This window comes from Stegostoma tigrinum, chromosome 14 (assembly GCF_030684315.1).
Source record: "Stegostoma tigrinum isolate sSteTig4 chromosome 14, sSteTig4.hap1, whole genome shotgun sequence".
Classification (NCBI taxonomy): domain Eukaryota; kingdom Metazoa; phylum Chordata; class Chondrichthyes; order Orectolobiformes; family Stegostomatidae; genus Stegostoma; species Stegostoma tigrinum.
In genome coordinates, this window is record NC_081367.1 from 43,385,738 (window position 1) to 43,398,437 (window position 12,700).

General features: G+C 40.0%; 1 protein-coding gene across 1 annotated transcript in view; it reads right to left on the reverse strand.

The window, feature by feature from the left end:
- The window catches only part of zgc:153039 (uncharacterized protein LOC767698 homolog), a 112,040-nt gene that overhangs the window by 11,675 nt on the left and 87,665 nt on the right, over positions 1–12,700 (reverse strand). The window contains exons 10-11 of the mRNA XM_048542879.2: positions 5,374–5,566; positions 3,584–3,758 (exon numbers count right to left, since the gene is read on the reverse strand). Coding sequence (XP_048398836.1) covers positions 3,584–3,758; positions 5,374–5,566 — 368 coding nt within the window. The remainder of the gene's footprint in view (positions 1–3,583; positions 3,759–5,373; positions 5,567–12,700) is intronic.

The following is a 12,700-nucleotide window of genomic DNA, read 5'->3' on the forward strand; positions in this document are numbered from 1 at the left end:
GACAAATGCAAATTCACCCCATAGATTTATACGTGTGTGCACATTTTAAAAAAAATTAAAACAAAGAAAGCAAAATGCTATTGACGCTAGAAAACTGAAATAAAAACATGAAATGTTGGAAACACTCAACAATAACAATGGCTTATATGTACTGCCTCTAAAGTGAACAGTATTCTAAGCATTCCATAGGAGCATAAAACAAAGTACGACACTTAAATACAGGAGGAAGTATTAACTCAAATGACCAGAAACCTAGTTAAAGATGCACATTTTAAAAATCATAGAACGCCTACGGTGCAGAAAGAGGCCATTCAGCCCACTGAGTTTGCGGCAACCCTCTGAACATATATTGAATAAGCAAGACCAAAATACTAAATGAGTTCTTTCCCTCTGTATTCACTGAAAAACATGACAGCGGGAGCGGAGGCGTATCAAATCAATGAGGCAGAACAAGGAACATCATTAAGAATAGGTAAAATAGCAGCACTGAAATAAAATAGAACTAGAAGGTAGTCCAAGCCATTGAGTTTGGTGTAAAGGCAAGAAATAAAACTGACTCACCACAATCAAAGCATCCTTGAATTCAGAAATAAAGACAATGACAAGGATCCCAAATGTAGCTGGGCCCTTCAAACCCTATCTTCACCAATGGAAGAGCCGAACACATCAGTGCAAAATACAAAATCAAAGTATTCGCAGCAATTTTCAGCTGGAAGTGCGATGAGGTTGAACTATCTTGGCGTCCTCCAGTGATTCCCAGCATTACAGATATCAATTTTCAGCCAAACCACATGAAATCAAACAGTTGGAGACACTTGATATTGTAAAGGCAATGGGCCCTGATAACATTCCAACAATTGTCCCGAAGACTGCCGCTCCATTAGCCAAGCTCTTCTAGTACACAGGCATCCAAACAACATTCAGAAAATTGCTCAGCTATGTCCTGTACACAAAAACAACAAATTCAACCTGGTCAATTACTGCTCTATCAGTCTATGCTCAAGCATCAAAGTGATGGAAGGTATAATAGTGCTATCAAGCAGCTCTTTTCTGTCACCATAGTGTTACCACACCAAAAGGTCCGCTCTCTCATCTCAAAAACAGGACTAATGGTGATTAAACCTGAAGGCCAGCATACCTCAGGCAAGACGAAAGGTTCAGGAGAGTCGTTCATGGTAACCTCATCTGATAGGAATTGAAACCATACTGTTGGCATCACACTGCTTCGGAAACCAACCGTGCAGTCAGCCAAGCTAAACCGACCCCAAGCAGCACCTGTTCAGCAATAACCTGCTCAGTGATGCCCAATTTGGTGTCTGCCTGGGTCATTCAGCTCCTGACTTCATTACAGTCTTGGTTCAAATATGGACAAAACAGCTCAATACCAGAGATGAGGTGAGAGTGACAGCCCTTGACATCAAGGCAACATTCAACCGAGTGTAGCATCAAGAAGTTCTCGGAAAACCAGAATCAATGGGTAGCAGGGACAAACTCTTCAGTGGTTGGAGTTGAGATGGTCGTGTTTATTTGAGGTTGGTCATCTCAGCTCCAAGACATCTCTGCAGGAGTTCCTCAGGATAGTGTCCTCGGCCCAAGCATCTTCAGCAGGTCAAAGGGTTGGAATACTATAGAGAAGAACTTACACCTGACTGTCCAAATCCTGTCCGTTATCTACCAAAGCACAAGTCAGGAGTGCGATGAAATGCTCCCCATATGAGAACACCACCACTTGCAAGTTCCCCTCCAAGCCACTCAGCATTCCAACACTGGGTTGAAATCCCTTCCTAAGGGCACTGTGGGTCAACGTACAGCACATGACTGCAACTATCCAAGAAGGCAGCTCATCACCACCTTCTCATAGGCAACTAGGGCCAGGCCAGCGATGCTCATGTCTTACAAGTGAATAAAAAGAGATCCCAGATGTAACATGCCAGCTTCAGCGAAAAGACAAAGTGGTAAATTGAATAATTACTGGCCAATCAAATTAGGCTCTAGAGATTAAGTCAAAAATATTTTTTCTTTCTAAAGTCAAGTTGCTTCAGGATAGTCAATCTGATTTTGCAGAAGATAAATCATGTTTGATAAATTATAAGTTCTTGAGGAAATGGTGGAACATTGATAAAGGAAGTGAAGTGAAAAGAACATAGTACATTTTGATTTGCAAAAAGCAGCTAACAAGGTGTCACATAGCATTAAGGAAGTTGACTCAAAGACAGAAAATGGTTATAATGAATGGCTTTAAAAACACATGCAGCAAACTGACATTTAAAAAGTGAACATTGATCTGCTTGGTCATAAACTGGTGGCGCTGAAAGGCTTGTCTGTGTTTCATACAGTTATCATTGATGTGAAATTGTAGCACCTATCAAAAGCGGGAACTGAGCATTTGCAAAACAAAAATATATATAAAGTGCAGGGAAATCAATGAAGATCAATGCTAATAGGCACGATGGGTTATATCATCTCCTCCTGTGCTATAAATTGCTGTCAATAAAGTAAGACAACAGTTTAGACTAAACATTAGAAGTTTACCGCAGTAGAATATTGTATGCATTGAAAACAAACAAGAAGTGTATTTAGTATATTTGCATCGTGTCAGACAAACAATGAGGAAAAGGCATCAACAAAATGGATTAAGCAAGAGTTTAGTTGTTTAAGCACTCAAAATGTAAACTGAATCATTACAGCCAATACAGGTCAAATGTTTTTGGGAATTTTTGACCAGAATCAATCATGAACAACAGAACATGTTATAGTAAAGAGTGTGAAATTATTAGAAAATATGCTAGACAGGAATATATCAATATTAAGGCATTTTGTAGAACACGTTAGAATTCAAGTGAAATGCACGAAGAAACTTTCATTGCGGAATTGGGTGATTTTATGGATTACAGTAAGAGGAGTACAATAATTCAGTGATGTAATGGCAATGGAGACATGTGAAGTCACCAAAGGTTAAATAAAATAAATTCTACTTAACATTTAGAAAAAGGCAAAAAAATTGAGACATGAAAAATGTCACATAAATTGAGTCGAGATTATTCAACACTTTGGTTGGCGTCAACCTCAATGTTAAAACAGATTGTATAATCTTGTAATATTCCCTCCCAAGAATTACTGAGGAACTTTTCTATTCCCAGTATTATGTTAACAGACAATGGTAGATGAGATTGTTCGCTTTGGAGTAGACAAGGTGACAGCAATGATTTGAGAGAGATGTGGAAAGTTGAGGAGATTTGATTGAGCAAATAAGCAGGCAGGAACAGAAGACAGTTTTACACGACTGGACAAAATAAGTAGGAGAGTGGTTGTCCCAGAGAAAACTCTTTTAATCCAGCGATGATGATCTGGAGCGCACTGACAGAGAAAAATGGTAAAAGGGTATTTGACTTTCAAAAGATAAACATATTTATTAAGGCACAGTGGGCTAAATGGCCTCCAAATGTATGGATCCATGAAACTATGTTGCCCTTACAAGCACAAAAATACAGTAAAAGGGTTTAAGACAAAAAAGAACTTTTAAACACTGTAACAATTTGGGATTCACATGTAGCAATGAAGACATTTAAAAAACAATTCTTACCCAAATTTCCTTTTTGTACATGACCCAGCACATACAGTCCACTCTTCTTTAGGTCATTGGTGAAACTGATCAGTTGAGTACATGTTCTGGGATTGGCAACCATCAGCAGAATTTGTGGGCGCCAGAATTTGACATGATCTTTACGAACATCTAGCATCAGAAGATACTTTCTAACCTGCAAACACAAGCATCGATACAGGATTCTGAAGTAAAAAAAGATTAATTTACCTACTGTATACTTGCAGCATACACTAACTTACTGTTTTACTAGTTGTGATGCAAAAAAAAAGCTGTTTATTGGAAAATATTAAATAAAGGAGTTAGAAATGGTGAATCTACGACAGTGAAACCACTGAGCATTTCTCAAATTTCAGCTAAAAATTATAAAATGTACCTATTTATCCATTAAATTAAATTTATAATATTATTACATTCTTATAGTTGTACTGTGTATGTGAATCTCGTGTTTTAGTGATCCTGAATTCACATGACAGAGTCAAAATTCAGTGAAATCCTCTCTGAGCAACATTACTTTGTAGTTGATTGTAACACTGCCAACATCGTTGGCACACAATGGATTTTTAAATCAATAACAAAGCCTGTTGAAAGCTACATCACTACAAATCCTATTCATCTCACAGCTAAAGAATATGTATCAATAACCTACTATTACAGTACTGAAATTCACTTCTTTGCTAAAGCAAGCAAGCAAACAGTTATTTGAAAGAAGTCGACAGAGACTTGTATCGCGTCACCAATTCCCTCTTTATTTAAAATGTGGAGAGTCCTTGACACTAATCCAGCTCCCTCAGAGCCATTCTCAGAGTGAACAGAATGTCTGAGACTCCTGTTTATATCTGTCGTTCAGGGCTCCCATATTGGATCAGATTAACAGCCCCAATCAGGGAGCTCATATTCTGTGAAATCCATCTGGCTGATGTTGTTACAATCACTACAATATGAATAACATATGAATAACATATGAATAACACATGAATAACAAAGTTTGGTCAAATAATCTTCTCTTCAACAGTAATTACTCTTGCTGTAAAACTAAGTTATTAATATTCACAAGCTACTTTTTGTGCAATAAAACGTTACAAAACATTTCCAGGATTTGTAGATTTTTTTTAAGAAGTGTGTATCCATAGACCATGTAGGCATTCAAACTATGATTAAATGTTTGGTTGGCAGAGGTAGAACGTAAGAAGGATGACCTCTGATGAACTAAATGATTTTGCCAAGAATTTTTCTCCATCCCCCATGTTAGAGCTGATTTACAAACCAAGGGAACACCAAGGTCACGAACAAATTAAAAGCACACTGGCATTGTTCTGAGAAATTGTAAAGTAATACAGGTAGCAATGTAACAGTATACTGTCAAACCTGATGCCTACAAATTTGGTACGTATATGGAAGTCTTTCCGAACCAATATTGATTGTATAAGGAGCAAAAATTATAAATGCACAGCGCTGCAAATTTTAAGAGGTTTGCAATAGACTATCATGTGTTTTACAGTTAGCTCCATGAATAAAAGATTTGATCACAGCTATTATTGCTATGGTGATGGCTTGTTAATGAATGAATTAAACAAATAGCAAAACTTTGACGTTGTGGAGGTCTGAAATAAAAGACAAAATCCTGAAAGTACTCAACAGGTACTCCCTTCACATCAGTGAAGGAACGGTTAATGCCTCAGGTCAGTGACCTTCCAACAGGACAATTTAACAGATGTTTCCAACACATAATTAGCACCATCTTGGAACAGTTTCCTGATGTTCTACTGTACCTGGTGAAAGATTAGAGCTTGGCTGATGTAACCCCAGCTGCTTGAAGGTGATACATAATGAAGGACCAGCAACAGTATCAGCATGAATGCAACACTGCATGATGCATATATTGGGCTAATCAGGAACATCATAATCCCACAGCCAATGATGCCTAACACACAAGTATGCCAGGTGAAGTAGCGAAAGGTTGGCCTAAAAACAGGAGAAATATATTTGAATAGTAACATGCATGCTAAAGACTACCCTTTGTCTTGTGGTTCACAATTCAAATACATTTTGAATAAAGAATGTATAACAACATTTGGATTAATGCACAAACATGCTGTTCCTGGAATGTGAGATGGCACATTTCCATTGTTATCCCCACTATATTACAAACCTCAGATTGATACCATTAGGAAGCAGTATAGAGGTTAACTACTTTATCCTCGGAATGAAGGACCAATTATGTTTTTCAGAAATATCGTTGCATTGGTTGCAGGCAGGTTACTGTCCTGTAGGGTGCAGTCATTTTTCAACGATTTGGACTTCATTAAGCACATGAGCAATACAGTCTTTGAAAGCAATTTTAGTTAATATACTTGGGCATCAGCTGTTATTATAGAGTCAAACATGACTCTTTTCATGAAAAGATGTGGATAGATTTTGGTAAGTGCCTATAGGTTTCAATTCAGACAGTTGTGATGATGCTGCTTGGCCGGCTGTGTTCATCCTGCTCCACACTTTGGTATCTCGGACTCTCCAGCATCTGCAGTTCCCATTATCTCTGATGATATCAGAATCACTGAGGGATTAGATTAGATTCCCTACGGTGTGGAAACAGGCCCTTCAGCCCAAAAAGTCCACACCGCCCCTTGTAGCATCCCACCCAGACCCATCCCCCTATAACCCACACACCCCTGAACACTACGGGCAATTTAGCACGGCCAATCCACCTAGCCTGCACATCTTTGGACTGTGGGAGGAAACCAGAGCACCTGGTGAAAACCCACGCAGACACGGGGAGAATGTGCAAACTCCGCACAGACAGTTACCCGGGGTTGGGATCGAACCCAGGTCCCTGGTGCTGTGAGGCTGCAGTGCTAACCACTGAGCCACCGTGCCGCCCTAATGACTCTATGTAATCAAGCAGAAGCACAAATTCTGCTGGTGTCACATTGTTTAGGCAAGAATCTATGGAGTTAGCAAGTTAAGAGGGACCAGCTGTCAAAAAGAGGATTCAATTGACACTTGAACGAATGCATCAGAAGTACAATGGCCTTCACTTTCAAGCAAATCAACCATGAGTTGGGCACATGTTACCCAGACAGTCTAAGACTGATCACGTGCTGTCTGTGTTGCCAAGGCAGTTAGAGTTCAGGATCCCTTTGACCAGAGGTATGGCTAACCAGGAGTAGTAAGCAGTGATTTTTAGTGGTTTGGTTCAGACAAGGCTAATGACAGGGGGACAACCTTGATCAACGAAAGAGAACAACAGACATGCGTCCTGTCAGTTGGAAAAAAAAACTGGTATGCTGAAGTGGATCAATTGAAAAATCACTGCTTCTATTGAGTGTCATTTCTTCTGTACCTCTGATAAATTTAATAACTTCTGCAAAACTCATGAAAACATAGTTATATCTAGAATGGGCCTTTGATCAAATGAAAACTAGTAAAAACTTTTAGGTTCGCTCCCTCAACTCAGGTCACTAATTATGACTGACTTGGGTCTTACAATTTAAAAGATACAGTAAAGTCACCATAATCCTAGAGGACTGGAATCAGAGGGATACATTGGTGGTGGTTTCACCTGACAGTCAATGCCTCAGGTGATGGGAAGAGGTTGAGGAGATTCCTTTGTGGTAATGACACCCAGTACAGAAATTTAACCCACACTGTTCCTATTGCTCGACATCACAAACCAGCAGTTCAGCCAACTGAGCTATCCAACTGAAGTTAGCAAGCACCCAAATCTTACAGACCAGGATGTCACTTGCAAGTACCACAGGACCGTCTCACTTGACTTGTTAAAAAAACTGCTTTTACTTTATTCAGCCTTTTGTTTCAAAAGCAAATAAATTTATCCCATATCATTAGAACAGAATGGTAACTGATTGTCTTGCTACTGCATTTGAAGTCAGTCTAATCCTTTAATTCAAAGTCATTTCATTCGAACTATCTATTAATTTGAATTCCTTTTGGCATAAAAAGCCTACAGTGCTTTTTGATTTAAATTGCTTATTTCAAATAACTGGATAATTTTAGAATTATCCAGGCATTGAATTAACAAAATTACAACTAGCAGAATTGAAAATGTTTAAACCGAAATAGCTACAGATGTACTTAAGAATCAGAAACGTTGGAATTATGGCATGTACAGTCTCCCTCATGTCTATTGAGAAATCTTGATGATTTTCAACATTTACTATTTTGTTACCTACATGACCCACTATCACTCGTATCCTTACCTACAGATAAGGAAGGACACCACTTTGATTGGGACAACACATCCATCCTAGGACAAGCCAAACAGAGACATGCATGAGAATTCCTAGAAGCATGGCATTCCAACCGGAACTCCATCAACAAATACATTGATTTGGAGCCAATCTACCATCCCCTGAGAAAAAGAATAGGAAATGACATCACCAACCCAAGGAAACCTAACCAGATAAATAGAAAGCGGGACATAACACCAGCGCTTCGTTGGAGGCTCACTGATGATGTTACCTAGAATGGTGACGAAACGTCTGAAAACTAACCTTCCAGCTCAGCGAGCAAACTCACATCCAGAACCTCAACCTGAGCTACAAATCTTCTCAAAACTCGTTTGTTACCTATGTCCTAAGCCAATATCTTCAGACACACATTTGTAGCTTCATGCCAATATCATAAAGAGTAACCTAAAGGTACAAATTTACAAAACAAAAATTAAGATATGAATGACTATGTCCCCAAGATAGGCGCAAGTCAAGTTCACAAGTATACTGCCTGTTATATGTATATTGTGTATTAGAAGTTGTTCATACATCTATCTTTCAGAATGTAACGTGGCAAGGAATTTTTTTTGCCAAGTCAAAATCATTGTACAAAATAAAGTCAATAAAACCAGAGCAAGAACAAAATCAGAAGTGCTGAAAAATCTCAGCAGGTCTGGCAGCATCTGTGGAGAAAAGAAAGAAAGAGAGAGAAAAATAAAATTCAATTAACGTTTTGGGTCCAGTGACCCTTCCCCTCATTATTTATTCAATAAAAACAAAGATGTTGGATGGTACAGGGAAAATGCAGCACAATATGTGCAACTAATGAGAACAAAAATTAAGAGGGTGGTTTTTCATCAACTTGACAGAAATTGCACGTTTACCCTAGGAAAAAAGTCAACAAAGTAACAACTCAATATGCAGAGTTTTGACACATTGTTACAAAATCTATCCATCACCAAAAACTTACCAACATATCAGGCCTTCATCATGGAAAGGCTGTTCATAACATTTCAGGAAAATAGCTGCTATTTATTAATTTAGCAAATAACAATATAAGCAAATTTTCAAAGTTGTTAAGTTCCTATTATTGCTCCTTAACTAGAAGCAACTAGAGACAATGGTCAAAAATTTGGGCAAAGGCATGAGTTTTAATGATGCTCTTAAAAATACTTAAAGATAGTTGCAGAGGCTTAAAGGAGAGAGATCCACAGGAGAAGTCAGAGCTGAAACTATTATTGGCAGTGGTACAGCAAAAAGCGCAGAAGGAGTGAGTTTGGAACAGCACGAGGTAGTGAGGAGAAATGGTGTAAATGTACAATAAGCATGAGCTACAGGAAAGGAGAGTTTTGGTGAGGAAGAGTTGCAGGTCAAAAATAGCAAATGAGTTCAAGGATGGGCCTAAACACAAAGATAAGAATTATATCTTGAGTTTTCAGTAAATTGGGAGTAAAGATGAGGCAGCTGGAATTACTGATAGTAGGGAGACATCTTGGATGTCAAAATTGTCCAACAAAAAGGGTAGCCATGTATGGTTCAAAGCAAGATTTTACGCCCTTAACAGGCTCAGAGTTGATGGACATGAGTAGGGATAGGTTAGGATTACATAATCAAGTGAAGGAAGATGGGAGGAGGAAGTGAAAATAAGAATGTAATTAAAAATAATAATGGCCTTACATCCAAAGCTACCCAAAGTAGCTCAATGTTAATGGATGTAGAAAATTTAGGTTAGAAAAGGCTAACACGAGGGGTCATAGTTTTAAGCTGGTTGGAGGAAAGTATAGAGGGGATGTCAGAGGCGGGTTCTTTACACAGAGTTGAGAGAGCATGGAATGCGTTGCCAGCAGCAGTTGTGGAAGCAAGGTCATTGGGGACATTTAAGAGACTGCTGGACATGCATATGGTCACAGAAATTTGAGGGTGCATACATGAGGATCAATGGTTGGCACAACATCATGGGTTGAAGGGCCTGTTCTGTGCTGTGCTGTTCTATGTTCTCTACAGGACAGAGGTAAAACATGTAATTGCAAACTTAGGATTGGTCGATCGCTCTAGAACCAGGTGAGAAACTGGCCAAGGGGGAGGCCTGACAGGGCTAAGTGCCAAACAGACACGTGACTGGACAAAATCTCCCCTTCCCCCACTGCATCCCAAAACCAGCCCAGCTCGTCCCCTCCCCCCACTGCATCGCAAAACCAACCCAGCTTGTCTCTGCCTCCCTAACCTGTTCTTCCTCTCATCCATCCCTTCCTCCCACCTCAAGCTGCACCTCCATTTCCTACCTACTAACCTCATCCCGCCTCCTTGACTGACCTATCCCCTTCCTACCTATACTGTCCTCTCCACCTTTGGTCCGCCTCCCCTCTCTCCCTATTTATTCCAGAACCCTCTCCCCATCCCCCTCTCTGACGAAGGGTCTGGGCCCGAAACGTCAGCTTTTGTGCTCCTGAGATGCTGCTTGGTCTGTGTTCATCCAGCTTCACACTTTGTTATCTGTGACTGGACAACGTTGGGTCTTTGATAACACGGTGTGAAGCTGGATGAACACAGCAGGACAAGCAGCAGAGGAGCAGGAAAGTTTGACGTTTCAAGTCGAGATGCTTCTTCAGACATGGGGGAGGGGAAGAGGATTCTGAAATAAATAGGGAGACGGGGAGGCAGATAGAAGATGGATAATGGAGAAGATAGGGTGAGAGGCACAGACAGATCAACGAGGTGGGGTTAGAGCCAGTGACGGTGAATGTAGGTGGGGAGTTAGGGAGGAGATAGGTCAGTCCAGCAAGGATGGACAAGTCAAGGAGGCATGCTGAGGTTAGTGGGTGGAGATGGGGGCGGGGCTTGAGATGGGAGGCATGGTGAGGGAGGCAGGGACTAGCTGGGCTGGTTTTGGGATGCCATCAGGGGAGGGGAGATTTTGAGGCTTGCAAAATCCACATTGGGCTGCAGGGTTTCCAAGCGAAATATGAGGTGCTGGTCCTGCATCTTTCAGGTGGTGTCATCAGGCAGGAGGCCCAGGATGGACATGTCATCCGAGGAGTTGAGGGGAGTGGAGTTGAAATGGTTCACGGCTGGGAGGTGTAGTTGTTTGTTGCGAACTGAGCGTAGGTGTTCCACAAAGCGGTCCCCAAGCCTCCGCATTATTGGGTCTTTCTCAGGATTCAGAGTTCAGAGAAGAAATCTGGGATTGGCTGTAGGCCAGTAGCTTACCTTTAAAAGATAGCACAATGGAAGTTGAAGCAAATTACTTCAGATGCTATAATCTATACTGAAAACACAAACTGCTGGAAATTACAGGTCAGGCAGCATTCATGGGCAAGAGAGCAAGCTAATGTTTTGAGTCTAGATGACTCTTCAGAGGTCTGAAGAAGAGTCATCCAGACTTGAAATGTTAGCTTGATCTCTCTCCATGGATGCTGCCTGGCCTTCCTTAATTTCCAGCAGTTTTTGTTTCGAGCACAATAGGAGCAGTGGTTGCTGCCAGTTAGCACCCAGGGAAAAACGTAGGGCTGGACAAGGGAGATCCTGGCCTCAGTTGAATGAGTGTGGAGTAGAATTTATCAGAAAAAGGTCAGAAGAAAGGGAGGGGTTGGTTTTTAGCAGTCAGTTTAACACTACCTCCCTTGACAGGGCACTAACTTTTCGAAGGCGGGTTCTTTCCCAGCCCCACTCCAAGAAACCACCTAACGAAACATTCTTAGAGATAATATAGTGAAAGAACGTGCTCTGAGGATTTAATCACAGCTATTTTACAGTCCAGGCACTGACACCCCTCTATATTATTTTAAATGAACTCGTAATGTGCAGGTGTTAACCTCAAACAGATAACTGTTTTCCAAGTTATTGTTTCAGAGTTCCGATTACATTCCTCTTATCTGCAGATGATATCTGTTTATGACAACTAAAGCGTGGTGATCACTAATAGTCATTGCTAGTCTAAATGTTATCAGACATTTCTTTTGTAGGTTATATCTTATACAGAACCAAGTGCACATAATTGCCCTAGCTTTGTAGCCAGTTTGCTTGTGAACATACTGCAAAGTGGGTGGGATAGTAAGCAAATGTGAACAGGCCTATACAGGTTGATCAATGACACCACTGCATTTGTAACATACATATGCTTACATCATGCTGGGGCATTATTGTATTACTGCTGATTCAGCACATCTTCTAGATTGAAGATAACTAGCAGGAGTCAGCAAGTCCCGATTTTTAACAAAGTCTGGAATGTATCTATAAGCTGAAGAGCTCTGGTGAATTTAATTAAAGTTGTTTGCATCAATGCAATAATTAAACCATTACTGAAAAGATATTACAATGGATTTTGCTTTACAGCACAGTCCTACAAGAATTATGATGTAGCAGTGACACATTTCATGGAGCTTTTAACTGTAATATTTATACAATGCTTTCAAAAAATGTCAAAGATAGCAGAAACTAGCAAATTAAGCAGTGCAGTTCTGTATTTTCAGCACAAACAGTATTCTTGAAGCAGTTTTGACAAATAAAGAAAACTAATTTTGTCATTGCAATGTCATCGTAATAGCTTATGCTGTAAACCTGAAGCTCATTAAAAACATAACTTGCCACTGATCAGTTTAAAATAAAAATATTTCTTGCAGATTTCTATCCATTCAATCCCTACATTCTCTCCCTCAGCCCCCTCTTGCTTGAAACATAATCTCACTTGATGCCATTATCTTACAATCTACTTGCCATAATCAAAGCATCCAGCCAAGAAAATTGCAGTAAAAATGAAAGCTGAAATATCTCTTAGGTGCTTCTCCACACAAAGTAGCTTTTATCATTCATGGTACTTTTATTATAACCTTTACAGTGGCTAGTTCCTTAAAGATGCTTAGTGCATTCA